Source organism: Antedon bifida, chromosome 1, assembly GCF_963402885.1.
Source record: "Antedon bifida chromosome 1, ecAntBifi1.1, whole genome shotgun sequence".
Lineage (NCBI taxonomy): Eukaryota > Metazoa > Echinodermata > Crinoidea > Comatulida > Antedonidae > Antedon > Antedon bifida.
Genome location: NC_136226.1, coordinates 8,025,384 through 8,048,069, shown reverse-complemented (window position 1 = coordinate 8,048,069; position 22,686 = coordinate 8,025,384). Strand labels below are relative to the sequence as shown.

Sequence of the window (22,686 nt, the reverse complement as noted above, 5' to 3'; positions counted from 1 at the left end):
TTTTTGTTTTCTTTGACGCCATTTACTCGTCATTAATATAAGAAAAAAATGTATAAACGATGAAAACCATTATGATAATATTTATTATTAATTTAAATTTGATACAAAACACATCTTTGACATCAAGTATACTAATAAAACTTTTTCTCCATTTGCACGTGTATAACATTACAGGTGTGTGAAACCTATCAGTACTGGAGGTACTGACATGTATTAACTCGACGGATATAATATTTGAATGGGCACGCTTACAGTAAATCTAATGTATGTGAACACAGATAGAGATAACTGGAGTCAATTAAGTTCGTCCATCGGTCAAGCGTGTATTATAGACCTCACAAGACAGAAGCCATTTCCTTTCTACACATAATTAAGATAGAAAGATCAATCACCACATCATAATCAATGTAAACAGACACATTCACAGTAATCATTAGCTAATGGTTTAACGGTAAAAATCTACCAGCTTCCATCAGAAAGATCAAGTTGTCAACATACACGGTCTAACAGTGTAGACATAATGTCCAAAATGGATACACAAACAAATGGTCAAAAAGGGATAATTCAAATACACAAACTGCATATTTCATCATGTTGACTAAAAAGTACTGTAGCTTCTACAAACATCCCATGCTTACTGTAAGAGACAGGATGTCCTCAAATAATCCATCAATAAATAGTAGCATGTTGCTAAAAATTAGTCCACAATGGGTCAACGTTGAATCCTCTACAAATCAATATGTTATTACATGAAGTTTAAGCGATAAGGGAGAAACTCTGAACAAGAAATTTAAATGCAGTAAATGATAAAAATGAGAAAATCTTAGGTTGAAACTAAAAAATTGTGTAATATATTTGTAATGTTCAAACATAGGTGATGAACATCTTATCACCAGCAAAGATACCACCAATTTAAATGCAACTAAATATAAAATAGAGCATTACAGCTAATGCAGTGGCCCTGTGTATGAGACATCTACCATATGTTACAATAGGGTGTAGAAAGTCAATTCTCCAATATTTACCTAAAAATGAACGCTATTGAATCATACAGAATGGATTAGCAGTTGTAACATTTCATAGACAGGTCAAAATACATGTCCTTATGATGAATGAAAGGATGTAGCTAGTTTTTTAATCTTGACTAAAATAATTCCACAGGTTAGAATTAATCTTTCATTTAAATCCAACACAAATAACAGAAATCTCAGCCATATATTGTACTTGGTTCAGCATCCTACTGAATACCCAAGTCTATGAGTATACCTGGATAAACTTACATTAGACTTTCTCTCCAAAGTGAGAGAACAATAGGACATTTTAGTTGAAACACCCCTATCAAGAAATAGTACAGTCTGAAAACTACTAGAGGTCCATCTAGTGGGAACAAAACGAGTACCCGAAAAACACACTAAAGCTACTCTGAATGTTTTACTTTAGTTTACAATTACCATAGAAACGAAGCCATTGACATTTAATCAATTCGCACTCCTTTCAAATTACTGTACAAGCACATGTTGTATAGTCAAAATCCCTGTGGAATACTGGCAGATTCTGACACTGAAAAACAAATTTGTGTAGGGACAGATGTATTTTCTTTATTATAGGATGTTTATTTACCCTGTAAATAGTAGATTTACATTGGATGCATTTGTTGTTGAATGCCAATAGCAGATTTTATGATGACAGATTCAGAGGTAAAACAGAATTGATGCAGATGGTGTTGCTACTACTGGTGTCAATCAAGGAAATACTGGTAGGCTACACATTTATTGAGAGATTTACATGTGTGGCACTAGAAGGGACAGATATCACTTTGAGCTCTTTTGAGTTTCAAAGATGGCCGCTTCTGGGATCTCAGACTGTGTAGTCTCACTAGAAGATTTCAAATACACTATGCGCAAAACCTACACTGTGGGATTGCAATAAAAAACAATACATTTCATAGGAGTGCATGGGAGCGCGACCAACAAACAATACTTTGTAGGATCGTAATAAAAAAACAATGTCCCACACGTAGGCTACGAAGGGTTACACATGGAAATGGAAATGCAATAATCAAAAGGCTCTGTATTATACATTCATCATTGGGGTCTCCTCTCCCTAAAATTCATATTATTTAACCATGGAGGTACACCTCCCATGATTTAACACATAATATGTTGATTTAATCAATCATAACGACAAGGGATATTGTATTGAGCCATGTCATATAAATCATATTATAAATTATTCATTTCAACCTTTCCTTTCTTGTTGTAAATTCTCCTCATTAAAATATGTACATCATGCTGGAATACATTCCTTGATGTACTTGATGTTATTTAAGTGGCTAATGATGCCTGATATAGCAAGCACATTGATACATTGGAATCTGATGTGTCATGCAAAGTCCAGCGAGTGCATTAGGACAGAGATTTACCTATTGTTACATAGTGTTTGCAACATTAAAAAAAAAACAATATTGTACATGTATGACTAATTTTGTTTCTTTTGAAATCAAGGTGACTGATTTGCTTTCCTTTGCTATGATAATTTCAGGCGTGTTTCTGGCAATTTATTTGCATGGATACATTTCCTGCATAATATGTGGGTGGGTATCTTCTACTAATAATACAGTGAAGCCCACAGTCCACCAACCATCTCAATTATGCAAGCCACACACAGTAACTAATAAAACCACTGGATAAATTCTATTTTATTCCAAGGCAAGTGGGTGGCAAGGTGAATAATATCATTACCATGCTGAATGATAATATAATTTAACAAGCAGTTCATATTTCCTATATAATGTAACATATCCCTCATATTATTGGTTTTACAGTCTACATGGGTCACGCCTTTTGGAAATTTCATATTATTTCCTTATTGTAAAGTGCATTGCTTGGCTCCAATAAGATTAAATTTGGCCTGGTAATCTACAGTATGTGTTTCAGGTACAGGTTAATCAGGTGATGCACTAGACCAAAGTACCGCAAATCAGGGTGTAACGCAGAGGCTTGGTTTTGGAACTCTAAGTTGCCATCCAACACTGGACCAGGCCCTTTTCGACATATTATAATGCCTGTTTTTACCTCTGGAAATCGCTCAGGGGCTCCCATAAGCTCTGGTACCACTGGGTTTAGCCAGTGAGTGCTCATAGCTGTTACGTCACTGCACTTACAGTCTCTCAATTTGGTTTCTAAATATACAGTCCTGCTATAGAGTTAAACCCTATGGATTTGGACCTTGCATTTAGCAAGGCTTTATTCAGTCAGAATCACTATCAATAATGTATTGTATAGTAAACAGAATATAACTAATTTACTATCAATAACAAGACGTTTATCCAGGTAAGCAGGTAAGAAATAGACTTAAGAGGCAGAAGTAAATTTTGAAATTATACAATTAGTATTCGACAAATTGAAAACATAAAAGCATTTTTATATAATTTTCATGAAATAAATCACTAGTCATGCCACTGTAACAATTACTTTCTGCTTAAAAGGCAACTGAAAATAAAAGGTACTGTTGTTAATTAAAGTCTAGAGTAACCAAAGCACATTGTACTTAGTAGGTTAACCATTCTACGCAATCCTATTTAACTTAAAAGAGAATTGACGGTGCATGCCAATGTATACAAATACTCATACAGGAGGGTATTCACAGCCCATTTCATGTTGCGTATCGTCTACTAGCTTATTAACAGGATTTTTTATTCAATTGTGTGTATTGCTGCAGTATTGTGGTTTCAAGGTGTTTAATGATCTAATCTGTCACTTGCAGTAAATCTCTTCACAAATTCTGAATCAATTTTATACTTTGGTTTTATATGGTTTAACATTTCCTTCAAATTTCTTTCACTAGAACAACCTGTGTAAACTGCGATAAGTCTAATATAATAACATTAGTGTCCCTGTCCCATCCAGCATTTTGTATCAGGCAGGTTGCTATCTAAAATCAAAGTTAATCCCTCCCCTTACTCCTTCTTCCTGTATAGCAAATCATAGACAGACCCAAGTTGTGGCATTGCCTAGTTGGCGCAACTTAAATTAAAAAATGACAATTTAAAAGATAGGACGCTAGATTCAGCCCCGTCCCCTCCTCTTATTTAAAAATCCTGGATTCGCCAGCTGTCACTAGTACACCTATCCTTACTTTTTTTATACAGTACTTAATTATCTGTAGCATTATAGCCACAAACAGTATTTCAAGTACAGTTCTCTATTGAATACGTACTTCAGGTTTTGAAAAGAAAGCTACTTTTGATTTGGATTAAAATTTTAAAAGTTTCTTAATAGGTAAATGACGGATTAGAAGAGTACAAGGTTCTTTATTTATTCTCTAAATTCTATTGTTACACCTAAACACCTTGCCAGTTTTCTTGATTAAAACCTTAAGTTTATTTAATCACACTTCAACACCTCAAATGATTTGAGTTATTTTAACCGTTTCTATTATTTTTTAAAGAAAAAATGATAAAATAATAGTTCTCTTGTAAAAGTTCATTTAATCATACCTTTTTAATGAAACAATCTTTTTTTTTACTGAAAAGTTTAGAGAACTTTATTATACCAAGTATTGGCAGTCTATGAATGCCAGTTACCTGGATAAACAGACATTGGAATTTATCATCATCCAAGAGATATAGGCCAATATCAATTTATCCAGGTATTCTAGGCACGAAATAGGCCATATATAGCAATAACAATAATATAGCAATAATATAGTCACATCAAACTTAAGGGTTGAACAAATGAAGCATGTCATTGTAGTTATTTTACTGTAATGTTTTATATTGCAATTTCACTTTTTATACAAAAAATATCAACATGTATTCAAATCAAAATGACAGAATTAGTCAAAATATAGTATAGTCTGTAAAAAATATATTCTTCCTCACTGTTATTAAAATTACATTCTAATATCACCATCAAAACATAACATTATAATAATCTACTCCACAAAATAATTGATAACTGTACTATATAGCAAGAACGATTTACAACTATTTCATTGATGGCATCGAAACTAAGGAGAAGATTCATGCTAGACCATTATAATCCAGAAAAGCTATTTAAAATCCAATTGTTATAGTCCATGTGATGTTAAAAACTCTAGAGGCAGTATCAACGAAGTTGAATAAATTAAAAAAGTGGTTGATAAGAACCTCATGTTTTGTGTTGAGAGATTAAAACATAAAGAGATGTATATACTGTAAATGACATGATAGTATAGCTTAGTGGTAGAATTTTAGTGGATGTGTCCCGCATTTATTCTTTCTACTATCATAATTTTTACAAATTATGAATAATTTTCATCTACATTTTACTAGAAAGACAAACATAAACTCATCATGCAATAAATTTCAAATAAAAAATTGTTGATAATCCTAATATTACCAAACAAACATAACCCCTAGGAAAAACAATGACAAACTACTGCAAAAATCACCTTTTAACACGATCCTTGCACAAAAATATACATTAAAAAATGATGAAATTACTCTACAGAGAGCACATATGCATTGAATGTGCATGCTTTGAAACATTATCGCTTATCTTTTCTTGTATAATGAGAACTTATTCAACCCTGATACATGATTATAAACCCAGGAGACACCACCATTTTATATCGATGAGGTACAGTAAAATGGAAAAACATGTTTACAGGTTCAAATACTGACATACTGTTATTTTGTGTGTGATATTTTTTATTGATATTATCTTCTGTGCAAGTTTCATTACCAATTAACTATACAATAATAATTACAAAGGAATGTATATTAACACATTCATTTTAATACACCTTGCATTTCATGAAGAAAAGTATATTATAGAAACAATCACAATTCAACTACATAATAACCAATTTCCCATAAAGAAAAATTTGGAGCAATATAGTGGTGAGATGTGATTACCAAATGACCAAAATGGAAAGAGAAAAATGGGTAGAGTGGGCTTCAAATAATACAATTATAAATGTATTCAAAATTTATTATTAAAATTGATATCATCATGATTTATAATATTTAATATATATACAGTAATCGAATAGCATTTATTAAAAAAAACACTATTATCATGTTTCTACAAGATCAAGGTTTTGATTTCTTGCGATAAAAGACAGAATCTATTTCCATAATCCAACATATAAAACCTTTCATCAAAGCCACCCGAAAGGCTTAATACTAGAGGCGCGTAATTATCGACTGGTGCGTCTGTGTTATGTGCAAAACTAGCCACGTTATGTAAAAGCATAGCGACGCAGACCTTGCAGAGGTCACAGTACTCTAGAGAATTGATAATGCACTGAATCAACACTCAATCAAATAATCGTTGAACAATGAAATTTATTCTGTAATAATAGAGGATAGTCGACTGAGATTAATAGGATTATATCAGGGAGGTATACCTATATATACAGCATGTAGTATAGTTTAGGACCAATATTATTTATCTGTTCAGGTTTAACTTAGTGAAAGTGTAAGCTCACCTACATGTACCTTAAGCTCTATCTACACTGTCAAACTTGATGTGACAAAAAATGTGATGTGCCCATATATGGACACGATGATGTCATATCACTACCATATTATTAGGGCATCACCCATTTTTTTGTCAAACTAGTATAATAGTGTACATAGAGCTTTAAACAGTATTAGATAATTTTTGTGTCGATGATACTGTATTTAGGCTAAATCACATTTTAACCCACTATCTATCACATGCAAATTGAAGAAGGTCTTTAAATTCTGAAACATTAATAAACATTAATGTACCATTTAAAAAACAGGTGTCTGCAACTTTAATATAGGGCTAGTAGAGACAGAATTTAATTACTGCACAAAACTGCATAGAGAGAATAAGCTGTCATTTTCAACCTGTCCCAACACCTAAAAATTAAAAAGGGTTATTTACAAAATTGTCTAAACTAAACTATAATATTATTCAACCTTACTATATTATTTATTCATTTGGAAAACAGACCTTTCAATTAATACAATTATATTGCAAATAAATCGGACATGCATAACTAATCTTTACAATTGACTAAATACACAAGATGGTACAATTAAACATGTTATTTACAGTACTAGGTTGAAGGTTCCATAATCCTCTGATATTATAAAAAGTCATCATTACTATTCTTCCCTAAGGAGAAAACTGTACTTAAAAATCTAATCTAATCATTAAATCAAACATTGAAATACCGGTTTTTGTCAGATCACCGAAGTTAAGCAACATTGGGACTGGTTAGAGCTTGGATGGGAGACCATCTGGGAATACCGGGTGCTGTATATGGAGCAGGGGTCCCGTTGGCGTTAGGCATTTGAAATCAGCATTGCTGACTCTTATGGCAGCCCCTGCATCTAGTATCTGCCTCAGACGTATTGGCCCATGCCTTTCCTCTCGTCAAGGTGTGCACTGGACGAGAGAAGCCCTTGATGAATGTTAGGACCAATCAAGGTGCTTTAAACAGTCCTGGCTTTGTTTGTATCGCTGTTGGTTTCGATTGAATAAAATAAAATTTAAAAAAAATTACACTATATGGTTCTAATAATTGGCCTAATACCAATGGCTTAAAACTGCATGGATTGAAATTTACTTTATACTTAAAAATCCAAAATCATATTCTTTGGGATCGTTATTAAATTATGTATTCCAGAACAGTATTTATTATTTTCAAAATGTGTTTGCTCTTAAAGACATAAACTAATGTTTAATATCCAATTTATTAAGTATATTTATAAAGTATTACAATTTGATACAGTTAGTTCCAAAAAACATACTTATTCATATAGGAATGAGAATCTAACCATCAAAAATAAATATCATCCATTAAATAAAATGATACAACCTTTATTAAGTGCCCTTTAACTCTCTAATCTTAACCCAAGACACCCAATTGCCTTCATCTAAAATAAAGACAACAGATGCTAAAATGATGGATATGCAAGAGATCCAAATTAGCAACCATTACTGCTAATTAAGAGCAAAACCTTTTATCCCTGTCATTTTTCATTTGTAAAACTGGTTATAATAATAGCAGTATAATGAATCATACGCTTCATAGTCCATTACAATTGACTATATACACATAGGATGGTGCCAATGATCCTAATAGAAGCTATTGCCACAGCAAATATCACCATTGATAGCGCACCGTTCTAGGCGCTTCTATCCCTAGGCAAGGCACTCTATTAATTTACCATCATAATCCCAGGTGAATACACAAGAGACATGGTGTGACACACGTTTAAATGCATGTTATACCCGCCTATAATGAATCTAATAGTATACTACTGAAGGCTATCAATCTGTAGGCAAGGCACTCTCCCGAATTATGATTTAAAATGCAGGTGTACAAACAAAGGTGTATGAATGCGCCACATCTCATGCTCATCCCCCTCCAGGAATCTTTTGGTTGGGTATATACATTTGCTTTTTACTGTAATTGTCTTTTGCTTGAATCGTAAATACCTAACTGGAAAGATACAACCATAAAGGTTAATGTACGCACTATGGATAAACATCTTCCTGCCTTGGGATATATGATAAATTATAGTTGGATGGATACATTGTACATTAGTATCTGACATCATGGAGATATAACTTATTCTATACCTCCATGCTCACATCCTTCTTGGTAAGATAAACAGGGTCTAATAATGTTCTACCGCAGAGGTTGGGATGGACAGAGTTGAACTTTATTACAGGGATGTTGAATGATGTGTGTGTTTTACCTCTTCAAAGGTGATAAGGCTAATGACAGTTTATACTAGACAAGCTAGGAATAAAATAAATTGAGCTATTTTATGTGACACATAAAAAACTACTAAAACTAGAAAGCCACTCCGAGAGTGCATACCTCCGTCTACTGTAAAATTCTCCTACATAAGATTTCTCCGGGAAAAAAATATATATTTATATATATTTGTGTGTGTCTTAATGCTGTTTGTGATTTAAGCTAATTTTACTACAAGCATGTGTATGCGAGTTTGGTGTAATAGTTATGTAACAAGCCTTTCAATTAACAATAGCTTCAGTTGACTAACAATAGAACAGCAACACAAAAATCAAACGAGTGAATTTGAAAAGAAATAGGTTTTTTAAACTACTCTCATCAAAAAAGGTGAACATTAAATCAAATTATGTTTTAAAATTACAAATCACCAATTATAACTCTTGCCTCTTGTACAAAAATGAAGTTTTTTGGACAAGTAGTTCTCGAGAAAATGCAATTTCAGTTTACTTGTTACTTTAAGACTGCTCGCCGGCTTTTGAAAAATTCTGTCCTATCTTTTATCACTAGCAGGTCTGAAAAGTATACTAAAAAGTGGTCCAGAATTGGGACCATGGTCCCAAATGGTCCCAAAATTTAATGGAATTGTCCTTGACCACATATCTATCTGTATATGTATTTTGGTAAAGATCTTGTAATTACGTTTTGAGTAATCCTGCTAACAAACAAACAAACAGACAGACAAACAGACAGACAAACAAACACACGCGATCGATTACATATACCTCCTTGGCGGAGGTAAATTACACAAACTAGAAATGGTGTTAGTAGTCTATGGTTTGTGGACTGTACTATTTATGGAGAGGGCTGTTCAATGCATGTTCTACTTTTCTAGATATTCAATGAGAACAAGGCTATTGTTGGTTTATCCATGTAAGCAAGGCACGAAATAGAAACTGTCTATTTACTATGGAATTTTTAAAAATCAAAACTACTAAACTCTGTTAGATTGATACTGTATTTCAAATGTTTTTCAATATCCATGGGCAGAGGTGCACTTTTGCAAAAGATGCAGGTGAAAGACACCGAGAAAACAGTGCATATCCTTCCTGCCTTGGGAAATCATTTGGTTGAGTGGATACATTATAGTGCTTATAACTTCTACGTCTTTCAATGTTCTATTCGTATGAGGGGGAAGAGAAGAGCTAGCAAAATGAATGGCAAGAGACCATAGATGAGGAGGCTGGATTTCCCTAAGAACATAAATGAGGACTATAACAAAGGGGAGGAACTAACTGGAGTGATGAAGGCTCCTAAAAAGGAAGGCATGCGACTTGTTGAAGACTGCTAAGTTGGATTCTCATTAGTTTAAAGATTGATAATTACTTTTGATTAGTAGGCAGAATATAACAATAACATATTCTCCATTTAAACAAATATTTTAAAATTCTAAGATACTATAAGTGTAGAAATATACAGTTCCTATACACAACTGTCACTGCATTCTATCCAACACTTCTGACAATGATAATTTGAAATTTTACATTACGTTTCAATTCCCCTGAAGGTGTTATACTTTATCAACCTACGGTCTACAATAAGTCAATTTCTCAACAAGCAATATTATAATTATTCAACAACATGCTTTAAAGTTTATTCACAAATGATATACTACAAGTATTGACTTTCTTAGCCAGGGCTGCCATTTTCTTTTCGCTTTAAAGTAAAAAACTGAGACTTTATTTATAATCAAACCGTCACTGAAAAAAAAAGGATAAAAATACTTGCTTTAGGATATTGAAAACTGACTTTTGATAAATTATGTCAACTCCAAATATACTAGAGATAAACAGTAAATACTACAGTGAGAATATTAGCCTCAATTACTAAATACCTTGATACTGCATACACAATTTATTGTAGGACATGCTCTATTTAACTAACTGTATAAATACATTATTTTACCATTTTGGACAATTTTGATGTTTTCGATGTTGAATAACAAAATATATCTTCATCTCCATCGTTATATGAGTTGCCACAATCATCATGTTGATTATCACGGAACTAGTCGGTGTGGTGGCAGTATATCCACAGCTGGTTTGGGTTTAGTTTTGATTGTTTGGATTTAAACAAAATGGAAACGGTGTTTAAATTATTATTATTATTATACTGTACCGCAATAGAAACGTCCAAAGTAAATGTTAGTGCAGAGCATATACTGTAGAGTATACCGTATATGTTTGGATTTTTGCCTATTCAAACTTCTTGACATTAATAGTTACTGTATGTAAAATATAAAATTAAGACTTTGTTTGTCACCATTATATAATAACAACACATAGTGTGATAAAGATTATTCAATAAGTGAAATCTGAACATCCATCTCAATACTAATATAACATAATGTATTGTAAAATTCCTTTTAAAATGTCAGAATAGTGCATTCCACATGAGTCAATGTTCTTTAAATTATTATACTATTGTTATAATTACAGATAATCAATCGAAAAACAAAATTAATTTTGACAATTTTGTCGGTAAATGAAAATTTAACCTAAAATGTTCAATCCTGCAAATAAAGAAACACTCAACATGTACTGTACAATATTATTATCTAATATGAACTGCGCGTTTAAACATGAATTATTCACAACCCATCTCACTATTCTGTCATAGATATCTAACACTCAATCCGTAAATTACAAACTCCCAATCTGATCTTGGCCTAAGGGACTCCTCAACGCATCGATTGGTGTCATGGCAAAAGCTTTAAACGGTTTAGTGGTAAGAATACAACTACTGTAGCATCCTTAGGCTGTTCAGAAAAAAAATACCTTCCTATTTATTAGCCTAATGGGTATCAAGATCCAACCTTCTGAATATAAAAATTGTAGGCAGTTAGAGGGACATTTCAATTACAATAAGTAGTAACTATAGTAAACCAATATTCTTGATGCTATTCGTTCCGCAAAGCTTTATGTGTCAGGCTTCTAGCCAATTCAATGTACTTTGAAATGTAAAAACCACTACTATCAAACAAAATAGACACATCTCATTCTCATCATCCAACTATTTCTCTTGGGGCAAGTGCTCCAGATTTGAAATCATTTAATAGTTAATTAAACAAAAAATAGACATAAACAAAACTGTCTCTTTGAAAGTACATAGGCCAATGATGGATTCTCCTTAGGTCAAAAACTAAAACCAAGCATAAGGCAGGAAAGTTTGATCAGCTCAACAGTATAGGACTAGGGAGGTATACATATTAATATCAATGTTATAAATAAAGAAATAAATTAAGGTACATAAAATGATGATTACTGTACTGTACTTTTATATAAAAATCAAACAGGGAAGGAACAAGTTGATGACATTTTATTTCACATTGCAATCTCAATTTTCAAGTGATGATAGTTTGTGTTAAATAATTATAATACCATATTGGTAAGCAATGCAAATACCATACAAGTATAATGTTGTTCTGTTTTTTTATTCTAAACCATAAAATATTATAATCTATATGACATAGAATCAAGAGAAGAAAATAACACGCATAGTATAGCGTTCCTAAATATAAGCATAAACTGAAATTCGCACTTAAAGCAGGTCGGCTTTCATAAAAGAACCAAAAATAAAAAACAGTGTAACAAATGTTATTAATATTTTATATTTATTTTGTCACAATCACTTTTACATTTATTACAAAATGTTAAAAAAGATAATAAGTAATCGTAGTAGATACAAATAAAAAAAAAACTATTGGAAAATTTAATTTATCTGCGGTTATGACAAAGGTGAATAAAAAATTGACTGAAAATTGATCTTTTATGATCACACTCTAAACTTTATTAATTGTCTTAACTAGGGCCTGTTTAAAAAAAAGAAAATAAAGAGATATCTTCAGAAAGCTTTAGTAATATATTATTTGAAGTCTTTTATCATCCTAACCATCAATTTTCTATCGTGCTTCCAAATGGCACTGTTATATTAAAGGGACAGTGCTACAATTGAAACAAAATTAAATAATAGTTAATAAAAGTTTTTAACCTACTGCAATTAAGAAAGAAATTTGTCCTATTCATAAATTTTCTAATTATTAGAAATAATGGTTATAAAAAGTGGCACTGTTATATTAAAGGGACAGCGCTGATTTAATCTCTAATAAGATCTGTTATTTAAAGTGGTAAATCCTCTACTGTAATTCATAATTCTAAGAAAATTGCTGGTAACAAATTCAACTGAAACAATGATATTTATTATATAATATAACAAAATTTAATTACTATATAGTAGATAACTGAAAATTTAAATTCTACGTTTTATGATGCAAAATTAACAAGAAACAATATTTATGGAAATTAAATTATTCAATACAATTCATTGGTAATATATTTGGTTTTCCATTAGCGTTAACTACCACATACGGACTGAACGTTTAATAACCAATTATCACATTATCTTTAACAATGTCATTAAATTGCTTCTATTCATAGACTATTGATTAAATTTTGAGTTTATAATTTTAAAGTATACAAACTGTGTTTGCTGCTGCTGTTAATGAATTGTGAAGTATACAATTGGAAACAGTTTTATTCCATCACAGAAATGGTGAATTAAAATCTTAATTAAAAAAAACCAAACAAGATAAAAAAGTAAATGGTAATCATGGTACAAATATGTTTTGTATGTGATTACCATACACTATATATTACCAAGTACACTTGTGTCTACCAATTTTAAATGTTTTGGCAAAAATAATTTTTTTTATTTGTCCTTGAGTAAGATATCAGGAAGTGTATTAGGACCCTGGGAAAGCCAGTTGTCTGTTATACTGTCTGAAACATAGTTTCCTGCAGTCAAGATACAGTAGAGCTTGCTAGTATACAAAATACACTGACCATAGCAAGAAGCCAATGAATTTTCTAGATAGCATTGTATAATAACATTTTATACATCAAATAGTTTTAATACAGCATTGTTTGTACGGATATTTAGTTTATAATACATCATTTTATGATTTTACATTCAATAGTTTTAATAGCATTTTACTGTAGTTAAATTTTGTACAGTAAATTAAAATTGAAACTAATTATGTATATCTTCATATCATATTCTACTGTGAACCCCTCATATTCATAATTCAGAATTTTACATTGTATTAGTAATACATTTTGTATAGTAAATTAAACTGAAACTAATATACCTTCATACTACTGTGAACCCCTCATATTCATAATTCTAGGGACACCACTAATAAGGGGACATTTTCTGTTAAATAAATGATTCACAAAAATGATGGGGAACAAAAATTCCTATACATCTAGAGAAGTAATATCAGTATATTCTACAAAAATATTAAAAAGACACTTGCTATTTCTCTAAGAATTGCCAAAATTCACCAAATTCTAGAAAAAGGATCTGATAAAGTCAATTGAATGTCCACACATTATGCTCACAATCATACACAGCTGTGTTTGGCAAGTTATACCATATTTTTCAACCAATTCTAAGTAAATATACCTGAACACACTTCAATCCAAAGCTTACGCGGAACAAATCAATTACTAATCGTAATTCTCAATAGACTGCCACTGACCTAGTAATTAGACCTACTTTGAATGGACCTAGTTAATCATATTGTTTTACTAATTATGCCAGTCAAAATGTACCATCTTTTGGTACACCCAATCCAAGGAAATATGTTTTTTAACACTATGGCAACTCCTATTAAAGGGATACCCTTATTAACTCTAACCGACCCAACAGTACAGCAAAGAGTTAAATGCTAAGAATAATAATTAGCATTTTCAGAAAGAGGAACACAAATTTAACTACAGTAGAATCCATCTTTGGTACACGCAACCCAAGGAAATATGTTTTTAACACTGGCAGCTCCTATTGAGGGACACCTTTAATAAGTGGACATTTGTTGGGTACCAAAGGTGTCCCCTAATAGGGTTCTAACTACAGTACTGTTCTAAATTATTAAATTTATTAGTTGATGAACAAGAGATAAACCAGATCTTTAAAGAATAGGGATAAGGAGAGGTTACAAAACTCCTAAAGTTTGTATTTAGTTGTAGAATACAAAAATTGAACATTGTTATTTGTCTTCTTCTTACAGTAACATAGAACTGTTTAACTGGCCATCAAGCAAAAGATCCCGAAAATGATTGGTACTTGCATACTATTTGTATTGTCACAGCTTCCATCACATCCATATCCTGTACTGGTACTGTACAATACAATACAATACAATTTAATGGATTCACTTGAGTAACAGTGGCACACGTTAGACAATACCTAACGGTGCATCCAAAACAAAATTAAAAAGAAAAAAGAGATCTAGTCTCACTCTCACTGACAAAGTACAAATTAAAAGCAATTAATATACAGTTAAAAACAAAAAAAAACAATTTAAACATTATTTGCAGGGTTATTTAAAATTTCAGTTCGTTTTTTCCAAGAGTCTTTTAAATAAATCTTACAAAACTTGTCAAAAATTGAACCAAGTGTGGCATTCTCAGAAAATAAATCATCAAGTAAATAGTGAAGTTTTATGTATGTATGCAACATTCTGAAATCAGGCTAGTTGCTGAGGGAAGCTATCAAAATACCAATTTGTTTACTTATAAGCATGCACAGATATTTGTTAATGCTCCAATGCTTCACATTCATTGGAACATGAAATCAAATCAAATGTTCCTATCCATGTTTTATAGCCACAGAATGTGAGATTTAGCATTATTACCTGGTCTACCCCCTTCCCTAACAACTAGGTTTAAAATGCTATGTTAAAATGTGCTATAAAGCAATTTCAGTACACTATTACTAGTTTACTCAACGATCATGTGATTTCTTTTTAATATCTACCACTTAATGTCAAGCTTGCACTATTATTATCTTTGCTGAATATTATATTTATGAAGATTGCTTCTTGCCAATTTTAAATCACCTAAGGGTATGTGTTTGAAATCCATATAAGCAGATCATTGAATTTTCTATCTTAAAAAGAAGAAAAAAATATGTCATTATGTAGTTTGGATACAATTTTACATCATGTAGCGTTTATACTTATAATGTTATTACAGCTGTATTACACAGCTCACTGACTTGAAATTACTGGGTAACAATTTACAATTTTTTCCCATAAAAATGTTAAACAATATATCGAGTTTGCTCTAATTGTGAGGATGTAGGATAGAAAGAATGGTGAATTTCCATAACTGTTTAAAAGATGGTGTTGACGAAGCAATAAGAAAATTTGTATGTTGCCCTGATAGCTTACGTAACTACCTCAACTTCCATATTTGGCAAAGTTTCAATAAGCTACCGCAATGCAGTTTGGTTTGTAAGCGCTATTGGACGAGGGGCACCTTTTAATTCCCTTTAGCCATTGAACTATGTTAGAATGGTGAAAAATGTATTTCTTATACGTCGCCACATTTTCACAATAAGGTAGAGTGGTCATTATGAATTTATTAGACAGGTAAACCACTGGTATGTTATATTAATATATACAGTACAGTGACACTCAAAATAGAATAATTGTACTGTAAAGCTCTGTCTACTGTACACATCAACCTTTATGTGACAAAAAAATGTGCCCATATATGGACATGATGATGTCATATCACTCCTATATTTGGGTATATCACTACCATATTTGGGCACATCAAATTTGTTTTGTCATCTAGTTTGATAGTGCAGAACGATCTTAATCTTAAGACTCTTCTTTGCACCTCAAAATTAGAATTTAGTAATAAGACATTTTCAAGGAGTTCTACATCCAATGATAATAATTGATGGAGCAGAAAGATATAAATTTAGTAATGTGGTAAATGAAAGACGACAAAGTACATATAATGAATATAGAATGTATAAGTGCAATGCCACGAAACGTGTAAATTGTAACATATTATTGACAAATACCTTACACTACATAAAATCAATGACAAACGAATGTAATACAATTTCAAAATGTTCTATTTGCAACCCTTTTCATACTACAAACTACAAATTGGCGTGTAATTTAAGGAGAAATATAATTGTCTTGGAAATAACAGAAGAGTTTGATAGAAGTCACACTGTCTGCAGTTCTTATCAATACAATGAACTAACACACAAATGGGGATTTATGTTCCTTTTACTTATTATTAGACAATAAAAAAAAACCTGATTTTCAAGGAATTCAAGTTATTTGAATAGATATTCCTTGTTATGGAATGACAATATAAAATATAACAGCATTTAAACTTTTATAAAATGTACAGTTAGTACGTGAAATAGTATGTACTATTGCATGCCATGTGACCAACAATCGTCCTATCAAATTTTTGTAGGTGTTATATATTATTTATCAACTAATTATGTATTACAGGATACCTGTGTCTGTTACAATTAGTCCATTATTTATAATCCATTCTACTCATGCATCAAATGTTACGGTAGTCAACACTATCCCAGACGATGTTTGAACTGCCATATGTGAGCAAGGTAAAATAAAAACCACAGCTGCCATGATGACAATATTACATAATAATGAAATATGATCATCCTTATAAGATCTCAATGTTTATTGGCTACGCTTTATATTCAGCTATACATTACATTTCTGATTGTAGAATATTACTATTAATGTGAAAAATGAGAAACTTTGCATAGACCCATATCTAGGAAAAATTCTTCAGATCATAAGACAATCTATTTGTAAATTTTATGGTTTTTAAACGTGACATGAATGTACTCAACGATAAAATTAATATAAAATGTGCAGGTAGGGACTTACCGATTGGCTGATCTTTTCCTGTAGATTCTATGTAACTTTTGAAGGCTTGTAGAACAAATATAGAAGCTAAAAGTTCAGCTCGTCCTACGACACCAGTGACCTGAGTTAAATCAAAAGCAGTAAAGGGATAAAGGCCAATGTTAGTTTATTCAGGTATAGTAGGCAAATATATGAAATAAACTGCAACAACCATGTCATTTATTTGGCTTTATTTCACGCATTCAACACACACATTTTTATAAAAGTATAAAAATCTATTAAGAAATCATACTATTGTAACTTTTGACCTGTGATAATGTAACCAATTCAATTTAATCATTCTTTCACAGTTTCTCTCACATAAACATAAAATATGTGACAATTTCAGTAAACAAAACATGTAACAACAGAATTCATTTTACGAGTAATAAAATGATAATATTACAGCTATAGGCCTAATAGGGAGGAGGTGTATAAAGACCAATTATAATAATTATGAAAGGCTAATTAAAATCATAATTTAATAAATGATGGATAGTGAGTACATTTGTTAACTTAATGTTTATAATTATAGCCATTTGAAAACTGACTTGATGGGTAAGTCATGTCAAAGGTTAAAATCTCATTAAAGCTATCCAATTATATTGGATTATTCTCTACAGTACAGTATATCTTTCAGTCTTTTTGACATTATTTTCCTATTACAGTTAATAATTACAGAAAGATCTACAGAATGACTAATATTTTTTCTCTCTATTGGCAGATTTAATTTGGGATCATGATTGATGACAAAATATTGCAGTTGAATGTCGGGTTAGTGCATATATTTCATACTTACTGCTTCAGTGTGAATGGGATGTAGTGCAAACAACAAAGACGCTATGAAACTAGTTGTATCGTTGAAGAACAAAGTACAGACTTTTAAAAACATGACGGACACAACAGCATGTAGTATTATGTTGACTAGGTGATAACCCATAGGGTCAAGTTCGCCAAGACCATAGTTGATACGAAACGACAGAACACAGATTGGACGGTACGATTTATGACTCCCTTCCTAAAAGATGAAAAAAAGAAAAAAAATGTTTTGTATTTATTAGAGTTTTTTTATAATTTTTTATTTTTTTAGCCGATTTCTGTTGTAAATGACAATGTCAATTAGTCTTACATTCACCTTTTGGCTGGTCCCAACCAGAGAAATGCATATTAAACCAATACGTCTGAGGCAGATACTAGATGCAGGGGCTGCCATAAGAATCAGCAGTGCTGATTTCAAATGCCTAATAGGACCCATATACAGCACCCGATATTCCCATATGGTCTCTCATCCAAGCTCTAACCAGGCCCACAATGCTTAACTTTGGTGATTAAATACAGTAAATACACTATTAAGTGGACACCTTTGGGACCCAACTTCTTTTTTTTGCCTTATAGGCATGCCCTGAACAAGTTTCGAGGTTCTACTTAAAGGTATAATTTCTCCTGGTTGTTTTGGATTTAAAACACAATATATCGTTTATCCAAGTTGAGACTTGGCAGAACTGCTAATTTACTACTACACGGCAAGTATTATAATCGATATTAAAACTTGTATCTGTAAGAATCATGTTCATGACTGCTTAATCAAATTTAAAAAAAAAAAGCTTCTTCCTAGTTTTAATATGATCAATATAACATCTTGAGGTATATGGCAATTTAAACTTGTATGAACCTACTGTACTGTATATTCGTATGTATTCGCACCGCCAGTAATATAAAAAGCATCGGCCAATATTGATATGTTGTTGTAGAAATCTTTAATTTAAGATATTCGATAGAAGTGAAAATCATAAGAATGGGGCATGCAAAGGTTAGCAGGGTTAAAATTAGTACAGTAGCTCTGGATGTCAGTTCACACTGTAATGATGTCACCTTAACAGAGCAATAATAAACAGTAAAACTGAATTAAGCTTTCGCCGTTAATAATGGCCAAACATGTTGAATCCAGTATAAAATCTCAGACTTCAATTATACAGTAATGCCTTTGGCACTTCTAACATAATTTTTAACATTCAAACTACTTTTATTAACATTAGTAGGCCTACAGTACAGTAACTGTATTATCTAATCAAGGCCTAGACCCTGATCAATTTTTGTCACAACGAGCAGTATAGTCAGTTACATTTCTACTGCTAAAGGAAGTTAGAAGGCCATCTATTTTAGAAGGAAATGAAGTTTAACAGACACTGACAGTGATGTCTATTGGATATTAAACTATTTTATGAATAATATTATAAATCTATGAATATGTACTGTAGTAGCAATCACGCATCATAATAGTTCAAACTTTTTTAATTATTTTAATTTTCAATAGCCAACTAATAATAGCCACTAAATATACAGTATATACTTTACACTGTACAGTACTGTCAACATTTTATAGTAAACTTACCCCGATTGCATTGCATCATAGGTTGTAGAAAAGGACAAAGTATACATTAAGTATACTGTACATTTTGGTAATTGTGTGGGTATACGTATACACAGCTCAAATATTTTATGCGCAAGACAGTCTTACTTGTATCATTAACATAATGTATACCCTAACCTACACTGTATTTGAAATCTATGTTTATTGAGTAAAACCCCTCATTTGGGACATCCCTATTCAGGAGAGTAGACACCTCTATTAAGTGGATTTTACACTATAGCCAATCCCTCTTCAGGGTTCAATTTTTATTAAGGGAAAATTTTGTGAGGTAATTTCCCGATTGATTGTAATCAAAACTTTTTTTACTCCTCCCGAAGGTGTCTCCTTAATAGGGTTGTATCATTAATTAATGAACACAAAATTCATGTTAATATTTTAACATTAACACAAAACATATGGTCATTTTCATAAAGCTCCTACAAAATGATAAAATAAAATTATACAAAACCAATTTTTTTGGTCTCAAAACAATACTGTAGTTCATTAAAAATAGTTATTTTGCAGTGCTAGGCAACATTATGTTGTCAAAATGATGATGTTTTTGCCTGTTCAAGGCTTAAACACTTAGAAAGATACTTGAATTGATAGAATAGCACGTTAGCCAACATCTCACAGTTCCGCTCCATAAATATCATCTTATTTATATTCAAGTATATCAAGCAAAAATAAAAAAATCTAGTACTGATGAAAGTTCAAAGGTCAAATTGAATAGTATGTTAATAACTCTTTGAGAAACATTAAGCATGATATTATGAAGACACATACGAAATCTACCCAGAATCAAAGAATTCAATTAGAATGAAGAAGATTACGTTAAAGTAGAAAAAGACAATCCATTCATTGATTAATATCCTAATCCTTTGGGATCTGTTTGATATAATATTAACAAATTAAAGAAATGGATTGGCATTTAATCTTGGCCAAGAAAATTAATATAAGAAAATGGTTATTAGAAAAAAATTTAGAATAGAATACTGTATGCTTTAGATATTAATCAACAAGCTATCTTTAAATAACCTTTTTCTTTGGCTTGCCTGATTATTAATTTCTTTTTCAAAACACAAATAAATGGATCTCCATACTACAGTACTGTACATTTATGCTGGACTAAGTAAATTTAAGAAAATAATTATACAACATTTAAACAAATCACGTTTTTACGAATATAGAAAAATACATTTTAGTACATGAATTGAATATTCCTATTAAAGTTCTGATATTTTTTTCGCCTTACAAAAAGTATGGAAAAATTAATAACATAAACACTGACACTTGTACTTTTTTCTCATCACAGTCATAGAAAGCAAATTTTGGGGCTACGTAAGGCTAAGTAAGTTATGTTCAAATTAAGTTCTGTGAAGATGTGGTAAAAGTCATTTTGCCTAGGTAGATGAATCTACCTTGTAATCTACTACTGGGCAAGCAGGACTCGTTAAAAGTGTCAAGTTTGTCTGAGAATGTTATCAGATCGTTTGCAAATGTTCTTGAATTAGGCAGTACATTCTAATATAATATATAACAACCTATTGAAAAGATTCCATTCACTAAATACAGTATATAATTGAACAATAATTTTCACACGCATGAATAACATTTGCAATCAATCTAAATCACAGGTCTTTTTATAACATAATCAGGCTGTTTCTTATAAGTCAACATGGTAAATTATAAAAGCTTGAATACATTAGGTTCGTAGCACTATTACAGGATCTTTTACATGTGCAGTCATTACCAACTAATCTTCATCTAATGGTTGCCCTTTTCGTTATAGAATTAATCCTATTATATTTTAATAAGATATTTAGTTCGTGAGGTGGTAAATTAAGGTATCGGAATAGCCTAAAGCCGCATGGCTACCATTTCCACATTATAAATGCGTCTTGTACTTAAATTGCGTTTAACTATTTCCATCTCGTTGAGATCTCTTTCAGAAGATTGTGTTTATTTTCACTTTGACATTTATCTGCAGACAAAACTGGTTAGGTATACCTATAAATCATCTATGAAATGTTAAACTAATGGGATTTTACTATTTCTAAGTACATAGCTTTTTTACACGCAACATGGAAATAACATGTGTAACTGAAATAGCAGGGATTTGCTTTTTTTTTTTTGTCAGATTTATAAAGACTGGCTTGTAAACTATTATGAATTAACATCGAACAGACACAGTGGTTGTAAAACAAATGTTCGGGAGCTTAGATTTGCGACAACCAATGACCAAACTAATTCATCATGCGCATACGACAAGATTGGAGCGTGTTTTCTTGTTCTGCACCTCGACAAGTTTTTCTGGTTTCTAGGTCCAGACGATGACACATCAATTGACCTGACAGCTAGCTTGTTTTTTTCTTATTCACTTGTAAATATCCAACAACTGCATAGGATACAGCCTACGAGTAGTGACATCGATGTATGGTGTTATACAGTATACGCCACTTTTGATCCAAAAGTTCTATGTTCAATCATTGATTTCCAGATCTATTAGTATTAATGACCGTTCAATAGGGAGTACTATTGAATGCCCTGTGACCCACAATTGTCCAATCAAATGACAGGAATTTATTTAGGTGTTATATAAATATATATATATATTTTACAGTATGTTACACTGGTTTTACTGGTGAATGAAATATTAGTTGAGAAAATTGAATAGAGTACTGTATTCTAGCAAGGTTACTTAGTGTCAGACAAATGTGGTCATATTTTGGTTAATGGTTTA

The 22,686-nt window shown here is 31.5% G+C and overlaps 2 protein-coding genes across 2 annotated transcripts in view; both read right to left on the bottom strand.

Annotated features, from left to right (window-relative positions):
• Positions 1–22,686, bottom strand: part of LOC144840142 (protein O-mannosyl-transferase TMTC3-like) — a 90,317-nt gene that overhangs the window by 63,896 nt on the left and 3,735 nt on the right. The window contains exons 3-4 of the mRNA XM_078695832.1: positions 18,333–18,551; positions 17,516–17,615 (exon numbers count right to left, since the gene is read on the bottom strand). Of these exons, the coding sequence (XP_078551958.1) occupies positions 17,516–17,615; positions 18,333–18,551 (319 nt within the window). The remainder of the gene's footprint in view (positions 1–17,515; positions 17,616–18,332; positions 18,552–22,686) is intronic.
• LOC144840108 (inositol hexakisphosphate and diphosphoinositol-pentakisphosphate kinase 2-like) overlaps positions 3,124–22,686 on the bottom strand; it is a 230,941-nt gene continuing 211,378 nt past the window's right edge. The window contains exon 23 of the mRNA XM_078695797.1: positions 3,124–3,149. The gene's annotated coding sequence lies outside the window, so the exon portion shown is untranslated. The remainder of the gene's footprint in view (positions 3,150–22,686) is intronic.